Source organism: Psammomys obesus, unplaced genomic scaffold (assembly GCF_907164565.1).
Source record: "Psammomys obesus unplaced genomic scaffold, mPsaObe1.curated_primary_1811, whole genome shotgun sequence".
Lineage (NCBI taxonomy): Eukaryota > Metazoa > Chordata > Mammalia > Rodentia > Muridae > Psammomys > Psammomys obesus.
The window spans coordinates 5,975,968-6,002,006 of record NW_026596101.1 but is presented as its reverse complement, the minus strand read 5'-3'; the positions used below and the strand labels follow the sequence as shown (position 1 = coordinate 6,002,006).

The following is a 26,039-nucleotide window of genomic DNA, read 5'->3' as shown; positions in this document are numbered from 1 at the left end:
ACACACACACACACACACACACACACACACACACACACACACACACATACACACACACAGATGCTGGGCTCTCAATTTTACTTTTTTGAGTCAGCATTCCACTGTGCAACTCAAGCTGGTTTCAAAATCTCTATCCTCCTGCCTCAGACTTCTAAGTACTGTATCTAGCTTATGAAAGGTTTTTGAGGAAAGGGAAGACTTGATGTTGAAGGATAAGAGGAATTAAATTTCCATTTAAATTTTTATATTAAATTAAGGAGCATCCTGCTGTGTAACAGATATTGAGTTTTTACTCTGATCTGATGGAAGATGTACATACTATCGTATTCAAATTCTAGTAGTACATCCAAAGGCCCCACTGCTGTCTGGCTTGGGATTTCTAAAGATTTGTGTGGGGTTTAATACTGTTTCTGCCTTTGAACCTATGAATTTGGAACATAAATGTGTAAACTACCTGGAGTGTCTGTTCATTAGTGCTAACTGATGAAATACTTAATAACCAAACATGTAGAAGTCCACGTTGACATTTGAAATGGAGGCTTAGGGAGGAAGAGATCCAGCTAAGCAGCTTTGAAAACCTTTGATTGTGAGGTTAAAGATTAAGGATGTTTTATCTGTTATGTTTTAAGGTAAAAGTAGCTCTTTCTAGAGTCTTCCTGTTTTCTTGTTTTCTTTTATGCAAAAGTAAGCAGGGTTATCAATGACTGTGTGTCGACGTTATCTTTATCTGAGGCCTTTACTATTGCATTCCTAGTAAATTTGTTGTGTTTTCTTTGTCTACACTCAGAGGTGAACTGTCTATTGGTGATTGGTGGGTTGTTCTGTGTGTACTGTAACTGTGTGAGTTGTGTCATTGTGGCATGCTGGTTCTGTGAATAGAGGGAAGGGACAAGTTCTTAGCTATTCAAGGATGGCTGCAGGTATTGACGTCTCCTGCAGATGGGTCCCGGTCCTTGAGAAAGCAACAGATATTTTAATTTCCTAATGATTCTTTTTCATCAGGTAGACCCTGACTTTGAGGAAGAGTGCCTGGAGTATCAGCCCTCAGTAAGTATAGGCAAGAGCCTTCTCATCTTTGTCTGGTAGGATGAGGCCAAATAATCTGGAGCCCGATTTAAGAAATTGTCAAGTGGCCTTTGAGTGTTGGGGAAGGGGAAGACTTAGCCTTCTTTCAACAAGGTCTTGTTCTGTGCTTCTCTTAAAGGAAGTCATGTCCTCCTGTGGCCTGATTGATCTAGGGCCTCCTGGTCTTGATAGTTTTCCTGTATGCTCAGTCAAGAGTCTCCACGTCTTGGGAGAAGTGCAGAGTATCTCTCGGAATATTTCTGGGTGGGAGATGATGAAAGTTGGCTGTTTGCAAACAGTTGTCTGTTAATGCTGTTGTCCTTGACCTGTGACTCATCCAGATATTGAAGTGATAGTGAGTAGTATCCTTTTGACTGGATAACACGTGAGGCCCGGTACACAGGTCCTTGGATGAGATGAACAGGTGTCTAACCTCTAACTTTGCTTTTTACAAAGTCAGAAATGGGCTTTAGGTTTTGATGTGATTTGGAATTTTAGCTTTGGAGAAATCATGACCCAGTAATTTTGATCTGTGCATGCCCCAGTAGTACCTGAAGAACGTAAGCAGGGTTACGTTTCATGGACATAAGGACATCCACAAAATGACTCTGTTTGTAAAGTGCTTGATTATGCTGAATTCAAACCAAATAAAATGCCAGACAGTTTCTGTCTGTTTGAAATGTGAGTTGATGTGCTGTTTCCAGTGGTTGGTATGGTAGCTACTCTTGAGGGTATTTGTTTTTCTAGTAAAATTTGTAATAGCACATCAAAGAGGTAGAAGTAACTCACAAAGAAGGTGCTGTGAATCCTGCAATAATGGTTAACTTCCTAGTTATGTTTGGGTAGAAGGTTGGCTTTGAAAGAAATAGCTGTCGTGGCTGAGGACTTCTGGCTGTGACTGCATACACTTGCTAGGGCCTTACCAGGGCTATCTCCTCCTCTCACTGTTCCCACAGGATGCCCGGGGCTCACCTTCGCCTTCCCATTGCCTTTTGTCCCCTTTGCTTCAGCTGGCATTTGGAAAGCTTGTCCCCAACAGCTATTCTCCTTGGAAAACAGACCTATTCCAGCTTCTGAACCCTTGTCCTGGCCTTACTTTCTTGTATTAGACCTTTGGCATCGTTTGAGGGGGAAGATGATGTTCGAGTGAACGGTGGGCTGGGGCACTATGGGAGATGGCACTGCTCTTTTGGGTTCTGTATATGATGGAAGACAACATTGACACTCTTAGATAAAGTGCTGTGATCGTAAGCCCAGGAGGGAGGGAAGAAAGATAGACCTTCATTTAAAAACCAGACTGATCGCTGACAAGATGTGTGATCCTGAGCAAGTAACTTTTCCTCCCTGAGCCTCACTGTCATCCTCTGCACAAGCAACATTTCAAGTTGCACAAGATCAGTGTGATCTTTGTGTGTTCATATCCAGCAGGTCACCTTGACTTCATAAGAGTTAGGAAAGGCCTTGGTGAGTGGTCCTAACATGGCGTATCTCAGGTTCTTTTGTGTTCAGTGGCCTTTATGAGTCTCATGCTTCTTCATGTCAGTGATGCTTCTCCATGATTCTCCAAGGCTGGGTAGCCTTGCTCTGATGGTCCCAAGGTTGCTGGGACTTGGGTCTGCACATGGCATGTGAGTGTGCAGAGAGTGTCTCACTTGCATCCAACAGGCTGCAAGCACAGCATTGGTCTCCATATACGAGTATCAGGCTTGAGAGGGCCCTGCTTCCTTCATTGCCTCTTTAGCTAGAGAATGAGAATGCTCAGTCCAGAGTCATATAAACCTCAGTAAAAAGCGTCCTGTTCTCATGGTTTTCCTGGAGATTGGCATCAATGTAGTATTAGACCTAACTAGCTGTGTGAGCCTCCTTCTAAAATCAGGGTCCACTTGCCTGGTACTGGAGGGAGGAAGAGGCTCATCCTCTGCTTCTCCTTGCACGTGTGCCTTTCTTCCCACTAGGTGGCGATGCCGACTGCACACCAAGGACTCTGCTTCTGGGTGCCTTGTCTAGATGCTGAAAGACTACTGAAATCAGTTTTCTTGTAGGTCTGCTGCTGTCTCTGAAATGTCACTGCCTATAACCAAGCCCTGAGTTATAGCTGGTTCAGACCTTGTATTGAGAGTGGAGTGTAGAACACTGTGCCGGTGACAGGAGATAGGAGAGAACAGATGTCCACAGTTTCTCCCCTGATCCAAAGGCACAGAGTGTCCATGATCCAGTTACTTCAGCATAGAGAAAAATAAAATACTCAGATTTGTTTAGTTGTTAAGAGAGCTTCTTAGTTGGGTTTTTATTTGTGGTTTGATGTTTGAGACAGGGTCCTGCTATGTTGTACAGGCTAGTCTTGAACCCTTGGGCTCAAGTACCATCACAACCCCCAGCCTCTCCAGTAGCCCTGTTAGCTGAGACTACAGATCTACACAAGGCTAAAGAACGATCATTTATCTTTTTTTTTGAAACGTGTTAGATCTCAGCCTTGTGAAGCGGAGTTTTCTTGTTTTGTTTCCTTTGCCTTTGATTTGGCTTCCTGTTCTTGATTACTGTATTTTCCTGGTGCTGTCTTCCTCTGTGTATGTGGGCAGGAGGTGAGGTTTCAGCCAGAGAGAAGCAAGCCAGGAATGAGGAAATTCTCTTTTCCAAACAAACAGAGGGCATGTGGTCACACCAAGAATGTCAGGCATTGAAAAGAACTGTATGCGTGGTCACTAAAAGAAATAGCAGAGCCCATCTGAGCAGGCGTTTGGGATAAGCCCACTGGCTAACATCTCTGGCATGTGGCCTCTGTTTTGGAGACGATAATGTGTCCTTAGATTTACCTAAGACACCTTCATCATTGTTCCTCAGGTTTTCCTGTGAAGGATTTTCTTTCATTTCAGCCAAATCCCATTGTAGCATGAATGACCCTTTGCTTTATCATCAGCAGACTCCTTAATCAATGACCAGTGTGTTCTTTAGGGCTAGAGTGACTTGACAAACTATACTGGAATTGTTACTTAAGGGTCACTTGGATTCAGGCTTATTTCTTCTTCTAGAAAGTATTTGTGCCGTATTTTTGGTAGGCAACCATTTCTGTGTTTTGCACCACCCCCAATAACTAGTTTCACAGGCCAGATTTCCTCAAGAGCATCTCTGCTCCCCAGCTGTTGAACATGGATGCATCTATATGGGGTAAAGGTCTTCAGTGCCTATAGCTCTCTTTCCATAGTCATTTGCTGCTGTCCCTTCATAGCCTGAATATTTTGTATGACAGTAGAGAATGTATAGTCTTAGATCAGTGATCACCACGTAGAGCTTCTCTGACACTGTGGTCCTTCTCCTGCCAGCCGCTGACGCTGTCATTTCTCCTCTCTTCCTGTGGACGGTGGCACGATGATGGTAAGTGTGACTTTTACCTACAGAGCTCCTCACTTGATTCCTTTTGCCCTTAGGTGGACCCTGATCAGGATGCATCTCGGAGTAGGTTAAGAAATGCCCAGGAAAAAATGGTATACTCTCTGGTCTCCGTGCCCGAAGGCAATGACATCTCCTCCATCTTTGAGCTAGACCCCACAACCCTGCGTGGAGGTGACAGCCTTGTCCCAAGGTATGGTTTTAAAATTCCTTATCCCAGGAGAGTCGGGGCTGGTCTTGATGGCCTGGATGTGAGTTTTGGAATAGAAAGCATCATGGCCTTTTCATGAAGCACTTATGAAGGAGGTGATGAAGCATTTGGACTGGTGCCAACAGGACACTGAGTTTTGTATGGCTCCTCAATGTTAAGTTGTTGATAGTTGGGTAAAAGTATTTTGTTTATGAGCTGGTTCAGGGGTTCACCTTTAGAGGACAGAGGACCCAGGTTTGGTTCCCAGCACACACATGGTGGCTCTCAACTGTCCATAACTCTAGTTCCATGGGATCTGATACTCTCTTCTGGCCTCTGTGGCTTCTGCATGCACACGATATACATAAACTCATGCAAGTACACATCATTTTATTATTATTATTATTATTTAAAAGTACTGTATTTAGGTTGGGGAGATGACCCAGGGTATAGCATGCTTGGCATCCAAGCTAAAGAACCCGAGTTTGAGTCTCTATAACTGAAGTAAAGCTGACTGTAGAAGCTTCCTTTGTAATCACAGTGCCCTTCTGACAAGATGGGAGGTAGAGACAGGAGAGTGCCCAGGAGCTTATGAGCTGGGGAGCCTAGTGTGTCAGTGGTGAGCAAGAGAATATCTCAAGCAAGGAATGGAAGGTGAGAATTGATACCCAAGGTTGTCCAGGTTGTCCTCTATACTCGCGTCTCTCCAGCCTTCTCAGGGTGACATTCTTGTATTGTAATAATGCTTCATGTATTTAACCATCTCACCACCATTTGTTTGTTTATTATTTATTTTGAGGTAGGGTCCCACTACATAGCCCTGGCTGGCCTGGAACTCACACAGACTTTCCTGCTTTCACCTCCCAAATACTAGGATTAAAAGTGTGCACCAATACACGTTGTCAAAAAAAAAAATCACTTCTTAACCTAGTCAACAAGAATATTATTCGTTGAATTCCAACTACATGTGAAGCACAGTGCTGAGCAAATACTTGCCGTATTTTACATGATTATAATTTTGTCATATTTGAAGCCCTGTGAGCTAGGTATCATCCATCCTTCTGTAGAAAGACGTTGAAACTCAATTTCAAAAAAAAAAAAAAAAAAGTATTGGAAGTCCATAGTAGAACCTATATGGGACAGAGTATCTGGACAGTGCATCTCAGTCAATCTGCATGTCTTCATTGGTGGCAGATGTCTCGGTGGTTTTTTTTTAGGTTTTATAGAGCCCTTTCTGGAGTATGCCATTGTGTTTCATTGTGTCTCCCTTGCCACTTTCCTTCTTAGCTTGAGGAAGGCTGGGAAGCTAAACATCACTCCTATGTGATCTCTGTCAGAATCCGGGATACTTGACTTGTGCTCATTGCTATGCCTGCCCCTTCTTAGAGGCAGAAGTGTAAGGCAGTTCCCATAGAGAGCAGAACCTTAAAGGCAAGAAGGCCTTTCTTTGTGATTCAGATTCCTAGCTGTTAAGCTCCGCTGGCTTTTTTCTTGCAAATGCTAGAAATGCCCTTCTGGAAAACTCCACAGGTATACACAACTTTCTTGTAGATCTGTAACCTGTTATTTTAGTTATCTTCAAAATTAACCTTGTGTAGGTAACCACAGCTGCTGTAAGTTCTTGCATGTAACAAACATGCCATCTAGAAGTCTGCATTTCACAGCAGTCCTTCCCATTCTCCAGCTCTTTGCTCTTCTGTGCTGTTCCCTGAGCCCAGGTAGGAGTAGAATTAGATAATCCACCTATGGCTGAGAATTCTTCCAGTCTCTTATTCTCAGTACTTTGACAAGTTAGGCCTCCCTCCACTGACTCCCGTCCACCACAAAAAGAAGTTTCTCTGATCAAAGTCGAGAGCAGCCTTCCTCTACCATAGTTCTATGGGTATAAGCATGAATATTTAGAAGGCATGTTGATAGCATGGCCATTTAACAGAATAAGAATAGCAGATTCTGCTCCAGGGCCTGTGACATTCCTGGCCATGCATGAGCTTTTGATAAAGGGTTACAGTACAAGGCATAACATTTTCATCTGTTTACCTGCAGATTTAATTTTTCTTTACAGGTGGATATACTATGTACATGTACCACATTTTTCTTATCTATTCATCTGTTGATGGGCACCTGGATTGAGTCCCATCTCCTAGGTACTGTGAATAGAGCAGCCATGATCATGCATGTGCAGGTGTCTCTCTAGTAGGATGGTTCTCAGCCTTCCTCATAAAATTATTTTCATTGCTACTTCGTAACTTTGATTTTGCTACTGTTAGGAATCTTAATGCATTACCTGATACGCGACCCTCAACGGGGTCACAGCCCACAGGTCAGAACCATGGCTCTAGGAGGTTATAAAGCTATGTACCCAGGAGTAGTATAGCTTGATCATCATTATGGTGGTTCTATTTCTTGCTTTTTCAAAACCCCCAGTTTGATTTCCAACATGGATGCACTAGCTTACACTCCAGCCAGCATCCCCTTTGCCACATCTATCTCATTTTATGACTAAGTGTTTTGTGTGTGATACATGATTTATATTTTAGTCCCCTATTTATTACTTGGTGACTACTTAATTTGTACTTCTGCACTATAATATGAGTAATGCCTTTGTGAATATTTGTGTACACATTTCTGTTTAGTCCGTATCTAGAAGCAGAGTTGTTAAATTATAGTGTAATCTTATATTTAACCTTGATGGGCTGACAGGTTGTGCCTCAACGTAGACACACTATTTATATTTGCATCAAGGAAATATGTGAGGATTCCAGATTTTTCACATTCTCACCAATAATTGTCACTATTTTTTGAGACATCCCAATTAGGGTGAAAGGGGATCTTATCAAGGATTAGATTTGCATTTCTCTGATAGTCAGTCATGTTGATCATCTTTCTGTGTATTTATCTCCCCATATTCTTTGTCATTTTCTTAGTTATGTATTCTTTTACCATTAGTTACATGTTTTCTAGATATAAATGTTATGTGATCCATGATTTGCAAATGTTTTCTTGCATGTTATTTTTCATTCTTTAATAGTGTCCTGAACAGGTTTAATTTATTTTTCAATTTCATTCTGCTTTTTGGCTTCTTATCCAAAAAACAAACAAACAAACAAACAAACCAACAAACCAAAAAACGATGGCCACAAAATTTTATAGCAATATTTCCTTCTAAGATTGTATTCATTTTCATTGTTTACACTTAAATTCTTGATTTATTTAAAAATCTTTTAAAACATGATTTGAGGTAGGATGTATTGCATTTTAAAAGCTTCTTTTCTCATTGACTATTATATAAGTAGGTACTGGTCTGCAGACTTCAAATGCATTGCAGCTTAAACAATTTTCCCACTTGGTTCTGAGGAGTAGTGATTTTTTTATAGTATGTCAGAGAGGGGGCACCATTTATAGCCTGTGCTGAAAGATTCCTAGGCTAGTGAAGAACTGGGAGATGTGGTTTAAAATATCACATTGCCCATGAGAATCTTCTTTATTGCATGCATTGGCAAAGAGAATGAGGAACTCGTTGGCTTGTATTCCCCAGTGTCTTGGGAATCCCCATCATCCCTGGGAGAAGGAAAGTTTAAGTTTTTGGCCAGCTGGCCAAGTGGTATTTGCTTAGCTAGTTTTGAGGCACTGTCTCTGTGTTCTAGGCATTTGTTACTGCTTCCTGTTGGCCAGCTTTTCTTGTGAGTAGTTTCTAAGCTCAGAATTGAGGCAAGGACTTGTGTTAGATAAAAGCTCTGACATGGTCTACCACCTGTGCTCATTTATGGTCTGGCTGGATCTTTGCCTTAATGTTTTTTTTTTCCTTCATTCTTGCCCTTGGCTGCCGTTCTCAGAGCCAGAAGAGAATAGGGTCTCTTTATCCATTGATCATGTGGAATCCAAGTGACCTTAGGAGTAGCAAGGTCTTCTTTTCTTGGCATATTAAAACTGCGGTGGATGAGGGCAGTTGGAGAAACACATGAGAACAAAATTTAACAACACAGAAATATTAAGATGCTACCCTAATTCCATCCATTACCGTGTGTGCTAGCATATAAATTGTTTTAAAAAATTGTCTTACTTCAGATTGCAATGTATAAAGTTAAACACATGAACTTCTGCATTTTTGTAATAGTGTCTAAAGAGTGCTTCAGGGATAAGTAAGATGGATAATGAATAATCCTGGATATATTGAACCAGATAATAAAATTGCAGTTTGCGTGAGTTAGATATTTTAAACAATCATTGGAAGAACATCTACTTAGATGAATCCTGTGTACTTGTCTCAACAGCATGACTTTTGAGTTAAGGATTAGGAATGGTACTTTAGAAGATTGATTGAATGGGCTTTGTATCTTTGGTGACATTGTTATAGAACTCTGTGGAATATAATTATCCAACTAAAACTAAGCTCCAAGCTTTTGTTACACTCTGAAAACACAGAAAATAAATCAAGCTCAGAAGGAAAAAATCCAAATGCCTGTTTAATGTCTTGTCCGTACTGTCTAATTCATGTTAGTCAAAGTAAACAGTGCTAGAGTTTCCCTCTTCTGGCTTTAGAATGTTCAGGACAATTACAGCAGAGAAAACTAAGGTCCATTGAAGGCACATGTTTAGCTTGGCCTCTTCCCTGTGAATGTGGCATGCCTTGGTCCTAAATTACTCTTACTTTGAATAAGTTCCACTTTGTCCTATCTGCCCGTAGCCTACCAGTGTCTAAAGTTCCAGTGCAAAGTTGTCTGTTTTCTCTAACAGAATGCTTTCATGTTTTTGAGTGCTCCTTGACTGTCTCCTAAGCAATGCTTTTGAGTGCCCATTTTCTGTTGTTTCTGCTTGCTTGGCATGATCTTGTCTCGTCTCAGTCAGGAGACAGCAAGTACTTGAAGAGCAAAAATCCCCCCATTGTTTTCTATCTCTTCAGACGTGACACAGAGCTGAAAACTTGTCTCAACCATGATACATGTTCATCATGTAAAAAAACAACCTTTTTCTGTTTTGTTTTGTTTTGTTTTGTTTGGTTTGGTTTTTTGAGACAGGGTTTCTCTGTGTAGCCTTGGCTGTCCTGGAACTCACTCCTTAGACCAGGCTGTCCTGGAACTCAGAGGTCCTCCTGCCTCTGTCCCCAGAGTGCTGGGTTTAAAGCCCGGTGCCACTACCACCTGGCTCATAAAATGATTTTTAAACCACGTAGGGGAAAAAGAAGCAAGTAGCAACTATATATAATTCAACTATTCAGAGGGAATCAGCTGCACTCAAGATCCTGGGTTCATGTAGACTCCAGCGGGTCTCTAGGCATGCACTGTAACATGTGATTTGTCATACATTGTAACCATGAACAACTTTGAATGATCTTAGTACAATTCTGTATTATGGAAGTGTTATTCAAGTAAGTGATTAACATTAATAAGGTGGCATTACTAACCCTGGAATGAACTAGGTGTTTATGAGACATTAGATGGTACAGTTTTTCAGTCTTATAAATAACACTTGACCAAACATCATCATAGCAACCTGTGCTGTTGTTTCTTCTAGAAAAAAAGGAAACAAACAAACAAACAAACAAAAAACAACTCCTAAAACTGGAGTTCATATATAAAAGAAGTATTCATGTTCCGATGTTTGTGTTTCATTTATCATGTTATCCCAACTATCAGACTCCTTTCTCGAGTTGTGATTGGTTATCTTCTAGCCAGGAATATACAGGGGCTGGAGTACAGCTCAGTGGTATAGCTTGTGTCTAGAATGTCAAGGCCTTTGAGCAACACTGCCACTAAAACAGGACGCCTACCATTCATTTCCCTAGGCTCTTGTAAGTATCATCTCTTCTCAGCCATGGATCTTAGAAATGTGATAGGATAAAAATAGCAGTTCATCCTGTGATTATGTACTAAGTTAAATATTTATCAACAGTTCATATTTATCATTAAAGCATTGCCTGTGTCCTTCCTATTCATGTTTCTAATTGATTTGTAGAAGCTCATTGTATGTGTGGACCAGTACAATTTAAAGTCTGTGTTTTTATTTTATTTTATTTTTTTTCCAGAATCTTTTTTAAAATTTTAATTAATGACAATTTATTCACCTTGCATCCTCCCTGTAGCCCCCCTTCTCCTCAAAACCTTACCCTTCCTCCTACCTCTCCACCCATGCTCCTCCCCCAGTCCACCTATAGGAGAGGTCCCCCTGTCCCCTCCCCTCTCCCTCCCTCCGACTCCATTGTCTTCCTCTGTGGCCACTTCCTCAAGGTCCAGCTATACCACTCCTAGGCATATATCCCAAAAGATGCTCAAGTACACAACAAGGACATTTGCTCAACCATGTTTTTAGCAGCTTTATTTGTAATAGCCAAAAGCTGGAAACAACCCAGATGCCCCTCAACCAAGGAATGGATACAGAACTTGTGTTTTGCTTTTTGCTTTTGATTTTTCAGTTTACTATTTTTCTTTCAGCTTGGTTCATGTTAGTCATATGTGTGTGTGCGCACATGTATGCACACATTCTGTACAAAAGTTTCAAAATTTTGACCACGTAATCAAATTTACCCTTCTTTTTGTTTTAAAAATTGAGAACTTATTCTTTTTTAATTTTTATTTTTATATTAATTATAGTTTATTCACTTTGTATCCCAGCTGTAGCCCCTTCCCTTACTCCCTCCTATTCCCACATTCCCTCCCTCTTCTCCTCCCATGCCCCTCTCCAAGTCCACTGATACGGAGGTCCTCCTCTCCTTCCATCTGACCCTAGCCTATCAGGTCTCATCAGGACTGGCTGCATTGTCTTCCTCTGTGACCTGGTAAGGCTGCTCCCCCCCTCAGGGGGAGGTGATCAAGGAGCCAGCCACTGAGTTCATGTCGGAGACAATCTCTGAGAACTTATTCTTTATCACATACTTCAATAGCTCTCCCTGTCCCACAAGATAAGTAAATATTTACTCATCTTTGCTTCTAGAAATTTTGCGGTTTTATTTTTTTACTTTCTTAAGCCTTTTGAAAATTTCAGTTATTAACTGTTGTAACAGGTACCAGTACACATTGAGTAGTATATACCCACTTTTGTAGTTATTCACAGGTTGTCCTTTAGAAATATCACATATTCCAAAAACCTTAGAGCCATTATAAGTTACTTTTTATTGTACACACATCAGTAACAGGAACCACTGATTCCCAAATATATTCTGTCCTGTGCCAATAGCAGAGAACTATTTTGGTAGCCCTCTCTCTTTTGACCGAATGTGTTTTAATCAATGGCTGTAGAATGACCCCAAATATCCGTCCCTGTGTCTGAAATTTTTATTGTTTCCCTTTAGGAACTCCTATGTCCGTCTCAGACACCTGTGCACAAATACCTGGGTTCACAGCACAAACATTCCCATTGACAAGGAGGAAGAGAAACCTGTGATGCTGAAAGTAAGTCGAGAACTTGGCTGCCTCTCCGTTAGTCTCTTGTTCTGATGAAAGGGCTCCTTTAATGACAGGTGGAGAGATACGGAACTTGGGAGTATTGCCCTGTTGTTGTGTTTCTTTTAGCACTGATAAAAAAGAAAATTATTCCAAGGTATCTGGGTGAAGCAAACGTAAGACTTTTAAAATAACCAGACTTTTTCTTTCTTTCTTTTTTTTTAAATTCTATTGCTTTTCCATTAATAAAAAAAATTCCATTTTTAAAAATTCCATTAATTCTCTGCATTTCATGTCTAACATAACTTTGTCTATGGGAATGTTTACTTGTGCCTTGAGATATGCTGATATCTTGTTTATTTCCCATTTCCTCTTTAGAATTTTTTTCCCTCAGTGTATATAAGGCGTATACAATCTTTGTGTGCCTAAAAGAGTTTTCCCTACCCCTGTTTACTGATACTCCTTCTCCACCACTCACTAAGCTTATATAGCATTAATACTTTGGGATTTTTCTTTTTAGATTTTTTTTTTCTCTTATGGGTGTGTTCAGGTTCATAGAAAACTGAAAGAATGGTATAGTCTCTATGTCCTGTAGAGTAGTAATTGTCACTTTTTATATTTACTTTTTCTCTATTAATAAAATGTTGCTTAATTATAAGAATCTTACGTTCTCCCTGTGATAAAAGAAGCTATAAAGTTACAGCTGTTCCTACTGCATGTATTCACCCTCTCTTTTGTTCTTTCTTTCTCCCTCCACCCTGTATACTCCTATGTAAATATCTCTGTGTAACACAGTAGTACCATGTACAATGAATATATACAGTGCAGATGTAAAAACAATAGCCCCCCTTACTACCCCATCAGTCCCCACAAAACTAATTTTCTATTTAGAAAACATCCTTCTAGAAGTTTATGTCTAGTTGATATTAATGCCAAAAAAAACCAAAAAAACAACCAAACACCTCCAAGTTTTTTGGATTGCCCAATATCCTGTAAACAAAGCGCTTGATTAACATCTTAACTTTTCCATTCAAGATTATCTTACAACTCCCTTGACTTTCAGATTGGTACCTCTCCTCTGAAGGAGGACAAGGAAGCATTCGCCATAGTTCCTGTTTCTCCTGCTGAGGTTCGGGACCTGGACTTTGCCAATGATGCCAGCAAGGTGCTGGGCTCCATTGCTGGGAAGTTGGAAAAGGGCACCATCACCCAGAATGAGAGAAGGTGAGGGCATCCTGCCGGCACCAAGACAGCAGTCCTCATGGGTGGCTAGACTTTGAAAAGCCCTTGGGGAGCAAAAGGATCAGCACTCTGAAGATCTGTGCTTAAGAGTGATCTGAGCTTTCATGCGTGGCTTCAATTTATGATTTCCAGAAATGGGTACTTATATTATTTTCATCTGTGTTTTGTTTTGTTTTAGAGCGATAATTGTGTAGCTCCATTAGGCTTCAGCTGTGATTTCAAGGGTACTAGAAAGCATGAGTCCTTTTCTGTTTGCCTTGTTCTTAAAGCGTGACCCTTTCTAGGCAAAGCTTTTAGCCTATAGAAGTTTGAATATGGTCTTTAGCAAGCTGTTTTCCTAAGGTCTGTCACCAAGCTGCTGGAAGACCTGGTTTACTTTGTCACGGGTGGAACTAACTCTGGCCAAGATGTGCTTGAAGTAGTCTTCTCCAAGCCCAACAGAGAACGGCAGAAGCTGATGAGGGAACAGAACATTCTCAAGCAGGTCAGTGGGCCTTGATGGTTCTCGGGGGTTAGCTTTGTGAGAAGCCTGTGGGACCCCTGCTCAGAGATATGGATGATTCTCACCCAGAAGACAGTCTGATTATTGTTTTCTTTTTTGAGTCTGTAGCAAATTTAAGTGGCAGGAGAGTGTCCTCCTGTATCCCCTTCCCCACTGTGAACATCCTGCAGCAGAATCGAGCTTTTGCTGCAGTGAGTGAACATAGATTGATATATCACTATTACTCAAGGTCCATAGTTGTGGCCCTCTCTTGGTGGTGTACATGATTTGTTTTTTTTTTTTTTTGACAGCTGTGTAATGACATGAGTTCACTGTCACAATATCATTGCCCTAGGAATCCACATTGTATTTTCATTGCCCCCACATTTTCTGCTTCATCTATTTAGCCATCGCTCTTCACTACCCTTGCGCCCACTCCTCTTTTAATTGTGTTCCTGTTTTGCCTTGTTCTGATTGCTGTATAGTTGGAATTATGTATCTTGCAGCCTTTTCAGATGTTCAAGGCTCCCCATGTCTTCTCAGGGCCCAAGACCTCAGTCCAGTTGATAGGTACCATACTTGCTCCTTTATATTCTTCAAAAAAAAAAAAAAAATGTAATGTATCATATTTCCTATGGTTTCTTCGTATGTTTAGGGAATTTGTAGCATTTGGTGAACCCAGAAGCCCTATATTAGCTCTTATGGGCAGCTTTAGTGATCACGTCTATGTTTCCATAAACAGGGAATGGTAGTTGACAGGAAGTACCTAGATGACGCTTGACTCATATGACAAAATGTCACCTTGACAAAATAGCTGAAAAGTAATCTTATAGAGAAAAGGTCTGCTGTGGCTCCCGGTCACAGGATTTTTAGCCCCTGGTCACCAGCCCTATCCCTCTTGGTCTCTGGAGTAGTATATGATGGTGGGGAGAATGTGGTAGACAGAACTGCTTATCTATGCATGCAGAGAAGCAGAGACGAGCTTGCTTCTGTGATCAAGCCTGTCCTGTGAAACCCATTCAGCTGTCAATCTGCTGGCGGTGGCTAAATCCACCCAATCAGATCAGAACCTTCGTGACACATCATGGCACAGTCACCTCCCAAAGGACTCAGATCGCAACACTCCTGCCTCAGGAACCAGGCCTTTACCATGAGCTTTTAGAGGCCTTTCAGATTCTGAATATTGACAGGACAGTGTTAATGTAAATAAATGAACCAATTGGAAGGAAGGAGCATGACGAATCCGGGTAGAGGAAGCACACCAAATGCGCTCCAAGTACTTAAAGCTGCAGGAGATTTGCTTAATTATTCCTCGGCACTTGCTGGTGACCGAAACCAAAAGAGAGGCAAAGCCCCATAGTTCTCCATGAGAATTTGGCATGTGGGAACCCTTCTTCCTGTTGGGCTGTGATAAACAAAATTCATATTTCAACAAGAGTTGAAGTCCAAAAATAAATTACCTCCAGATGTTTCATCTGTTGAACCCCAAATTAGAATTCTCGCTTAATGTCCTTGTTCATTTCCACAGTAGCCATCCCTTGAGGGGTTAAGCCAGTGTTGGTCAGTTATATAGGGCGCTGTACTCCTGAGGTTTACAATTGCTATCTGTTTTAATCCTTACAGTACTTAGGGAGTATAGATACTGCACTTTGTGTTCTCCCATGTTTACTTTGGCCGTGATCTGCGCTGTTACTGAGTGTTCCCCAAGATCCAACCCAAAAGAATTACGCTCATGTTGGTCTTACTAGGATTGTAATCCAGGAGACACCAAATCCAGCAGCATTCGGAGAGTACTGTAAACTTTTATGAGATGAAGGCTGTTTTTATAGCGTAATCCACAAGCAGGCTGGCTAATTGCATCCTGTTTGTGAAGACTTTTGGTTGATGTGGCCAAGGTCACACTGCCTTACAGGAAAAGGGTTGGATAGTCTCGTGAAACCAGGTGGATAGTTTCCAAACTGTTGGCAAACTTACTAAATCTCCTTCCAGGAATTGTAGGCCAGCTCGGTGTTTGAGGTCAGCCTATACCTGTGTGAGCATGTGCACAGCCGAGTTCAAAAGTTGGACTATGGACATGTGTGAAACCTGGCTTAACAATTCCTCACAATTGCAATTGTAGTGCCTGACTCAGTGCTAATCTGTTTTGATTTTCTCCCTGGCAGAAGTCATAAAGGTGTATGTTTTCAACCTAAAATTCCTCCCTGCACTCTTCTAAAAGATGCTCCACAGTGTGTGTGAGAGCTGATGAGGTCTACGTGAGCTGAGCCAGTGGGTGCCCAGGCCAGCTGATTGACAGACGCAGGTTTCAGCCTCTTGATGAGTTTGCATAGAGAAAACTTTCCATATAATCCTGCTACCACTACAGCTGTGTTTCCCCCTGGAAAGAGAGTTAGAGTTTAAAACCTGCAGTGATGGCAGCTCGCTCTTTCTTTTTACAAACAGATTTTCAAGCTGTTGCAGGCCCCCTTCACAGACTGTGGGGATGGCCCGATGCTTCGGCTGGAGGAGCTGGGGGACCAGCGCCACGCTCCCTTCCGACACATTTGCCGACTCTGCTACAGGGTCCTGAGACACTCACAGCAAGACTACAGGAAGAACCAGGTGGGGATTTAGATGGATGTGATCGTTGGGTTCCTCCCTTAAGCTCACATGCCGTACTCAGGAGTTTTAGGTACTATGTACCTTTCTGTTTAAACAGTAGAGAATGGTCTACCGCTTGCTTAATTTGCCCCTAAAATGGAAACAGATGTTTGGCAAGCCTGGGAAGAACCTGTGTCGCAGGACTCCTGAGGATACTGGAGGAACATCACACAGTGCCTTGTAAATGCATATAATTTTCAGGTGCCAATTTAAAAAAATAAATATTCCAACAAAATTTCTATTTTTGAGATTGAGGTTACATTTCTCATGTATGTATGTGGGGGTATGTGTGTGTGGTGTATGTGCATGTAGACACCCATGCCTGAGGAAGGAGGGCATAGGCGTCCTGCTCTATCACTCTCTTGCTTCTTCCTCTGAGGTAGGTTCTCTCGCTGAACCTGGGGTTGTGCTAGCAGCTGGTTAGTGAGCTTCTGTCTCTCCCCAGAGCTGGAGATACAAGTGTGTGGAGCATTGTCTGGCCTTTTGTGGAGGTGCTGGGGACTCACTTTAAGTTCTCATACTTGTGCAAGAAGCACTGCACCCCACTGAGCCACGTCCCTAGCTCTGTGTACAGTATGTTTTGGTGCCATGTTCCCATAGGCATAAGCATGAAATGATTCCATGTTGAATAAATAGAAATGATGTTTTCCTTCCACCCTCCTCTGATGACCTCTGCCCTTGAAGGTTACTCTTTCTTGACTGTGGGTCTAGGTCATATTTGCTGCTGTTCTGACTCAGTTACTGTAAGTCTATGTGCATATTATGCATAGATTTGCTATCTCCATAGTAAAGGTGTGAATACAATCTCTGTCTTTCTCGTTCTCTCTCTCTCTCTCTCTCTCTCTCATACACACGTATGATACACACTCTCCCATGAGTTAATGGCATAACAAACAGCACTGAAACTCTAAAGACACTGAGAGCTGAGAGCTGTGCTGATGGATCATTGATTCTCAACCAGGGGTGATTCTGTCCCATAAAGTACATTTGACAGTATCTGGAGACCCTTCTGAATGCCACATCTTGGGAGCACTAATAGCATCTAATGGGTAGGAACAGAGATACTGAAAAGTTCCCAGCAGCATCTAGGCCATCCCTTCGCAACAAAGAATGATCCATTTTCGTATCACATGTAGCATTGTGGGTATACGAATTGGTGCTGCTCCTATTCTGTGTCTTGGAGTACAAACCTGTCCATATGTCTTGTCTCTACATTTAAACTTTCTTTGTAGTTAAAGGCTTTCATTATCACGAAGATAACATTAATGGCTAATGATGCTTTAGGAATAAGACCATGCCAGCAGACTGCAGATTTTTTTTAAGTCTACCTCCAACACATTCATGCCTTGCTCAGATAGGTCCAGAGATCTTAGCCTGCCTCTGTCCTCATTCTTTAGATGAAGGGACTTTGGGGCTACAGTGTGTATTAGGATATAACATTTGAACAGAAGGAAGTCAAACTAGTCCTTGCTACTGCTGGATTGGCTATCACTGCTTTAGTAGTTTATGGATCCTGTGGCAGTTGGCACAGCTGTATGTCTGAAGGCCGGTGAACTCTCAGACATGCATCCTTAGGTATAGACTGAAATGTGGCTGCATCTTCTGTGTTAAACCTGAAAAGCTCGCAGATTTAGGACTTACGGGAAATTGAAAGCCAGTTTCAAGCACTGCTTAGAACTTAAGCAAACAGTCTTTCTTAGGTAGAACTATCTTGCAGAATTGTGTATGTGTGCATGCTCATGCGTGTTATTGCGTGCTCATGCATGTGTGGGGGGGGTTATGTCTGCATTCATAGATGGGGTGTGGTGGGAGGGAGGAGGGCGATGCCACATTGGCATTTTAACCTAGGACCTGGCACGTGCCAGACAAGCACTATTCCAGTGAGCTGTACCTCTATCCCTGAGGACTGTCTTTGATTACAAACAAATTCTTGTTCAGAGGAGGCTTCTTTGATGTTGCAGGTATTTCTGTGGAATATGATGTTTGGTTTGCAAAGAGGGAAGGCAAGGCAGATCCATGCATCTGCGAATAAGGCTGTTCGTCCTAGATATTCCCAACCCTCTTCTACTCATTGGCTTTATTTTTTCTTCATTTTCTTTTTGAGACAGGGTTTCTCAGTGTAGTCCTGCCTGGCCTGGAACTCTCTATGTGGACCAGGCTGTGCTCAAACTCACAGACGTGTGCCTTTCTCTGCCACTCAAGTGCTGAGGTTAAAGTGTACCACAGCCCTGTTGACTTTAAAAGAGAAGCTTTAGGGGGCTGGGGAGGTGATTCACTAGTTAACAGCATTGGCTGCTCTTACAGATAGAGGACCCTGGAGTCCATCCCTAACAGGCACATGGCAGCTTACAGTCACCTATACCTCTGGTTCTAGGGGTCTGATGCCTTCTCTTGGCATCTGTGGACACTTTACATGTGTGGTGATCTTAACATACATAATGACAAAATACTCAGATGAATAAAAGTAAGTTTAAAAAAAGATTTTTTTTTAAACCCAAGACAAAGAAAACTATGTGTTGATATTCTGAATGTTCAGATAGATGCAACAGCACCAGAGGAATGGGGAGGGTTATTAAGTTGTCCCTAATTAGTAACAAATTTAGAGCTGTGTAAGTGCTTCCAACTCTATTTTTACAGTGAATCAGTAGATTAAAACTGATGTTGTACACTGAAAATATCCACTGTAGATTATAAGACTTTCCTTGCTGGCATTGTTTGGGTGCTGTTAGTTAAGTAAAGGCTGTGAGGATCTGAGCTGCCATTGCACTGAGGAAGAAGGCTTAAGAAAGATGCCCAGGATCGTTTGCCTGTTGAGCCATAATTCCTAGGCACTGCTGCTAGTTTTCCTAATGTTAACCCACTCGCACTGTCTTTCTGTCCCTCCAACTGACTTGTGTTTCTTTCCCTAAAAGGAGTACATAGCCAAGCAGTTTGGCTTCATGCAGAAGCAGATTGGCTATGATGTGCTGGCTGAAGACACCATCACTGCCCTGCTCCACAATAACCGAAAACTCCTGGAAAAGCACATCACCGCGGCAGAGATCGACACCTTTGTCAGCCTGGTGCGAAAGAACAGGGAGCCCAGGTGAGGCACCAGAGGGGACTTGCCAGGAGGCCTCTGTGCATCTAAATGTGCGACTGTAGCGCTCCACGGAATTGTGTATGGGGCTTGCCGTCCTGGGGACTGGCCCAGTCATTTCCCAGTGGCTCTCGGATGTCTGCTGGCAAGAGCTTCTTCCTGTGATCCCATCTTCAGTTACCAGCTGCTCCCTTCCCCTTTCCCTTAAACTTTAATTTCCTCATTTGCTAAATGAGCAGCTGTGAACACCTCTGAGCTGCCAGTCACGTGAGACACAGTAAAGGACGTTTGTTTTTGGTCACTCACTTTTTAGGCCCCACCCATGGCTCTCACCACACCCTTTGCTATGTTTAGTTGTCTCTCAGATGCTTTTATATATATGAGTGACTTCTTCCCACCCTCTTCTACACAGAGATCTGGCCCCATTCCTTTTGGCCCTTCCCCATCTCTTCCTTCTTTCTTCTCCCTGAGATTTTAGGGGACATGGGAAGCAGTTCACAGGACAGTGTCGTCAGTCACACAGCAGGGCTGATAGTGCTGCTGTGGAAATGACCACTGCCACCTATACCCAGTGTCTGCCAAAGCCAGTCTTCATGAACCTTGTCATTTAACCCTCAGGGAAAACCCTTAGAAAATGTATGCTGTATCTTTTCCCGTAAATGAGGAAACGGGCGTATGCCAGGTTAAGTATTGTCACTAAATGGTAATCCAGAGTATAGCCAGTTAGTGTCACAGCCAGTTAGCCCATCACCCTGGGCTTTAGGCATCAACCAGCCCTGGTGCCTCTGGTCCCAGTGTCATCCTTCCCTGTCTCCTCCTGATGACAACTTCCTCTTCGCACTGCTCCTCCTCCTCACATTGGTTCTGTCACCTTTTCGTTAGCTCTAGTCATTTTTCCTCTTCTGCTTGATTATTTTTCTTTCTTTTTTTTATTTTTTCCATCTGTCGCATCCAGACAAAGTCATCAAAGTCTCCAATGTGCCTGTCTTCTCTTCAGAGTGAATGCTGGTGTCACGTATGTGTGGAGTCAGGCGCCCTCTGCCTGCTCTGTGACAACGTCATGTTTTCTTTTGGGTTAGGTTCTTGGATTACCTATCTGACCTCTGCGTGTCCATGAACAAGTCAATTCCCGTGACCCAGGAGCTCATTTGTAAAGCTGTGCTGAATCCTACCAATGCTGACATCCTGATTGAGACCAAGTGAGTGCCATCTAGGGACATAACTAAAGATACATTTAGCATTTGGTGTTAAATGGATGGTATGCTCACGGGGAATAAGCCTGATTCATTCATCTCTTCAGAGTTTCTCTAATGTCGGTTGGGAGTATTTCATCTTTATTTCACAGACCTTGTTTAAAAGAATGGTTGATCTTGCTTTTAGTTTGGTTTTGGTGTGACCTTCTATATATGAGGTCACTTACTCTGTATACTGTAAAATATACTCTGTCACTTACTCTGTATATTGTAAAATTGTGTAAACCTAGTACAGAGCATTTGGCACACAGTTTAAGAGTTGAAGAGCCTTTAAAAATTAAGGATGTAATAAATATTCAGTGTTAATTCAGTGTTGCGAGGAGGCATAAATTATCATTGTTCCAAAGTGTGATGGACTGGCGAGATGGCTCAAGGAATGTAGGTACCTGTTGCTGAGCCTGAAAACCTACCTGGTTCAATCCCCTGGAACCACATAGTGAGTGGTTCCCCAAGTTCCCCACCTGATTCCCCCAAGTTGTCCTCTGACCTCTACATACCCATCGTAGCACACAACAAAGAAAGTGTAATAAAAATGTTGTAAGTAGTGTATTACATATATTATAATTACTATTGATATAATACATAAATACTATATTCTAATTATGGTTGATAATCATCATTAGTGCTATTGCTGTTTCGGTAATCGTAATTATTCACTTTTACAAAGGAGCATTTTCTCTGATGACTATACTGCAGCAGTTGTGGGCAGTATCAAAAAGAGTGAAGGTGTGGCACAGTTTCTTCTTCGTTGTGACTTAATTTGGGGACTTGTGTGAATGCAAGGTGCCTCAACCTTGGCTCTGTGATGTGTGGGGCTGGATGACTTTATGGTTGCAAATGTGCTGTCGCTGTAGGATCTTGAACAAAAGTGTCCCTGGATAGTGGCTGCTCGGTGCTAGAAACACCTCTTTTGCCACCGTGACAACCAAGAATGTTACAGATCTTGCCAAATGTCTGCTGAGAAGAACAGTTGTTCTAGATGAGAATACCCAGGTTAAAGCACATGAAGACCACACAGACTCTTTGTGGCTCTGTCACTGGGAGAAATTATGAACAAAGTGGCTTTCTGTGTGTCTTAGGTTGGAAGAGGAAGCAAGACTTATGGAATCCAAGGATTCCATAAAAACTGAGCTCCGTCTCCTCTCTCCATAGGTTGGTTCTTTCTCGTTTTGAGTTTGAAGGCGTTTCCACTGGAGAGAACGCTTTGGAAGCTGGAGAGGATGAGGAAGAGGTGTGGTTGTTCTGGAGGGACAGCAACAAAGAGATTCGTAGTAAGAGTGTCAGGGAATTGGCGCAAGATGCGAAAGAGGGGCAAAAGGAAGACCGGGACATCCTCAGCTACTACAGGTGAGTGGGAGGCATGCTGAGCTTGGGCTGAGGGGACCACAGCAATGGCACTTGTGGGTTTATGGTTTTCTTGATGGTCACTCTAAGGCAGTGGTTCTCAGCTTGTGGGGGCCAAAGAACCCTTTTGTGGGGTCACCTCAGACCATCAGAACACACAGATATTTACATTGTGATTCATTACAGTAGCAAATGTATAGTTATGAAGTAGCAACAAAAATGATTTATGGTTGGGGGTTACCACAATGTGAGGAACTGTATTAAAGGGTTGCAGCCTTAGGAAGCTTGAGAACCACTGCTCTAAAGAATGGTGTGGTGTCCTGAAGTAAGATTGTCCAGCAGAAAGATAGTTCTGTGTTTTTGAGTGGAAGGTGCCATGGACTCATGGCCCATTGTTGTCTGTTTGTGTGTCCTGGTCATGGGAAAGACAAGAGCTTGCACCAACCTCTGTTATACTTGACACTTAAATAGCATAGCTTGTATATAGTACAGTCAGCAGCAGGCAGCCTTCAGGGTCAGGATGCATTTGTTTAAATCTTGATCTCTTTACTTAACTTGTCTTTTTTCCTTTGGCTGAGTGTGGCTCTATGTTCCAGAGCCCATATCTTCAAACTAGACATAATAGGGCCATTCTTCTTCCAGAACATTTACAGAAACAGAAGATGTCTAAGATGTCTCACCATGTGCATACACCACATGCATGCACACACACATGGTGAGACACCTGCATTTTCATAATTTATTTATTCGTGTGTTCGTATGATAAAAACTAGGGGTTTACAGTAATGCAGTCATGCCGCCCAAGTGTGAAACTTCTGAAATTTAGATAGAGAACAGTTGGAGCCCTGGTACAGTGTTCAAGAAGATTCAAATTTTGGAGTACTTTTGATTTTCAAATTTGCAAAATTCAACTAATAAAGTTTATGCAAGAATTCCAAAATCTGCTTAACTCTAGATCCGAAACTTTGCTATCATATATTCCTCACGCAGGGATGCTCAGTGCCACAGATGCATTCTCCCTGCCACCCTCTAGTTCCCCCCATTTATCTATTTAATCACTTTATAACCTGATCGCAGCCTCCTCTCCTCCCAGTCCCACCCTTAGACTTTCCTCCCCGCCTCTCCCCTTCCCTTCTTCTCAGGGAAGGGGAGGCCCCTCAGGGGTACCATCCCTCCCTGAGACGCCTCCCACTGAGGCCAGACAAGGAAGCCCTTCAGTTTTCATAACTTCCTCTAGCCCCTGTCATTCCTGGGGCCTGTATGTCACCACTGTCCTCCTCAGTCCCTAGTCTTGGTACAAAATCCAAGGCCATAAAGCCTTGCCACATGAAGCAAAGGAAAAGGAAAGAAAAAGAAGGGACATTAACTACTATATTCTTCTAAAAGAAAAGGGGAAAAACATTAGTACTTCTCATATTTCCTAATAAAATAAATTTTAAAAAATATAAGAAATAAAAAAAAGTTATACTTTGCAGTTAAGACGCCTTTTCTTACTCCTGTATTCTAGTCTGTTCTCTTCAATCTATACACCTGATGGTCTTTTCTTATTTATTTTTATATGTTAATTTTTTAAACTTTTTATTTTATTTTATGTGTACATGTGTTACCTTCATATATGTATGTGTATGACCACGTGTGTGCTTTCTGCCGCCATGTGGATGCTGGCCACTGAACTGTGGCCATCTGTAGGAGCAGCAGGTTCATTTAGCTGCTGATGCATCTTTGCAGCTCCTCATTCTGTGTTTATGTTCTATTACATACATGTGCATGTGTGTGTATGTTTTTCTTCCTCAGATTTCATGTAAATCATTCCTTACAGCAGATACCATTCTGAAGCTGCCCGTGGCATTGTTTCTGAAATATATTATGAAAATATAACTTTTGTGGTCATAGGGGTAGACCTTTTCTAATTTTGACTGCGGTACGTCTTCTATTTTGCTAACAAATCACTCTTTATTGGCGTTTGGCAATCCATCATATGCCACCATAGAGTTCTTCATTCCAGGGCAAATCCTCACTTAATTTTGTGTACACATATGAGTTTCTATTCCCAATGAAACAATGGATTGATGGATACTCATATTTTTAACTTGAGTTGGCATTCCTTAATTGGATGATTTGAACTACACTTTTACTAGTAGTAACTTATATGACATAAGACCCTAAAAATATTGTAGAATTTTAATTACACTTACTATGAACAGTGTGTTTGATATTTCCTGCATGGTCTTTGGTGGTACTGTATAAAATATGGGGAAGGCAGATAGAAAGTGGGGAAGAAAGAATCATTTCAGGCCTAGTCATTTTCCCTATATTTTATAAGGTAACGATGGTAAATGTAATCACATGGTCACATGATTGAGATGCTGACCCACTCCCTGGCATATCATGAACTTTTCCTTCATCTCTGTAGTCCAGAATCCAAAATTATGTGTGCAGCACTCATTTAGGGAGTTGGTATCAGCCATATGATGCTTCTATGAAATCTCTCTGAGTGATTTCTGGAGTGTGAGCCTTCTGTTGATTTTTTTTTTTCAGATATCAGTTGAACCTCTTTGCAAGGATGTGTCTGGACCGCCAGTACCTGGCCATCAATGAAATATCCGGCCAGCTGGATGTTGACCTCATTCTCCGCTGCATGTCTGATGAGAACCTGCCTTATGACCTCAGGGCATCCTTTTGCCGCCTCATGCTTCATATGCATGTGGACCGAGATCCCCAGGAGCAAGTGACCCCGGTGAAATACGCCCGTTTGTGGTCAGAAATTCCCTCTGAGATCGCCATTGATGAGTAAGCCTGGGTCTAACTCCCTGATGAGATCTTAAGTCGCTTCAAATCCCTGTGATTCTAATGTTCTGTGCAGCAGCAGATAAGCCACATAGACAACCTAGTAAAATCATACAAGAAAGAAAAACCTTCCCCCTGCCTCCCAAGATTTAAATAGAACTGTGTAGCTAGCAAGTATTGTTTAATTTCTCAAGAAAATAGGATGCTGGGCTGCATTTTTCCATTTCTTGTTTAGCCCTGTCCTTCTGTAAGCATCTAAGTATGTACTGTGTGCCAAGATTGAGGAATATTAGTAAGGAGTAGAAAACTACCCCTATGATAGTGGGGAAAGACAGTCAACATGATGAGTGACTAAAGCAGATATGTAAGCATACATGCTAAGGAAGGAAGCATAAGTCAGATCCACATTAGGGGAGTCTGTCTTTAGAGCCTAAGCAAGTCTGAAAGGGCCTGGCTGGGAGATCTTGATGTTCCCCTTCATTATCTCTCTCTCTTTTCCTCTTAGCTATGACAGCAGCGGGGCATCCAAAGATGAGATTAAGGAGAGGTTTGCTCAGACAATGGAGTTTGTGGAGGAGTACTTAAGAGATGTGGTTTGTCAGAGATTCCCTTTCTCTGATAAGGAGAAAAATAAGCTGACATTTGAGGTAAGGCATGGTGAAACACTTTGAAATTCTGTTATCAGTAATAATTTTTCTGTGGAGTAAGTAGAAAATATTTTAATCCTTGGCAATTATTTCACAGCACTCTCGTTTTGAAACACAAAAGGAACTTGGGTCAGAATTGTTCTAAATAAAATAGAACAGGTACCAGTCACTTAGCCTCATAAAAATATACAAGTTGAATTAATAATGTAAAGTGGCAGAGTTTCACATATGCTCTGCACTTTTTCTTGAAAGTACAAGGAAAGTTCATCCTTGGGCTGGCCTGTAGACAACTCACCTGAGGAAGAGATCCTTGATCCACAGGATTAAATTCTTGTTGCTCTTGCATTAAACTAGTTCCAAGTCCACTATCACCCTTTAGGAATGATGTTTCAGAAAACTTAAGTGTCCTTATCTGTGTTCTTGCTGGTTATGATTTGTTATGTTCATAGGAATTTAGGACACCAATTGATTGGGCCCATTGTTTTATGAACTAGTCATCAAAGCAGATGAGTAGTTGCACAAGCTTTTATTTCTTAGAAACAAAATGA

The 26,039-nt window shown here is 41.9% G+C and overlaps 1 protein-coding gene across 6 annotated transcripts in view; it reads left to right on the top strand.

The window, feature by feature from the left end:
• Positions 1 to 26,039, top strand: part of Itpr1 (inositol 1,4,5-trisphosphate receptor type 1) — a 206,640-nt gene that overhangs the window by 23,240 nt on the left and 157,361 nt on the right. For all 6 annotated transcript variants that reach the window (XM_055628416.1, XM_055628418.1, XM_055628420.1 and 3 more), the window contains exons 8-18: positions 1,003 to 1,047; positions 4,491 to 4,645; positions 11,928 to 12,027; positions 13,082 to 13,242; positions 13,603 to 13,744; positions 16,184 to 16,342; positions 19,294 to 19,466; positions 20,540 to 20,659; positions 21,866 to 22,060; positions 24,596 to 24,847; positions 25,350 to 25,491. In XM_055628416.1, the coding sequence (XP_055484391.1) occupies positions 1,003 to 1,047; positions 4,491 to 4,645; positions 11,928 to 12,027; positions 13,082 to 13,242; positions 13,603 to 13,744; positions 16,184 to 16,342; positions 19,294 to 19,466; positions 20,540 to 20,659; positions 21,866 to 22,060; positions 24,596 to 24,847; positions 25,350 to 25,491 (1,644 nt within the window). The remainder of the gene's footprint in view (positions 1 to 1,002; positions 1,048 to 4,490; positions 4,646 to 11,927; positions 12,028 to 13,081; positions 13,243 to 13,602; positions 13,745 to 16,183; positions 16,343 to 19,293; positions 19,467 to 20,539; positions 20,660 to 21,865; positions 22,061 to 24,595; positions 24,848 to 25,349; positions 25,492 to 26,039) is intronic.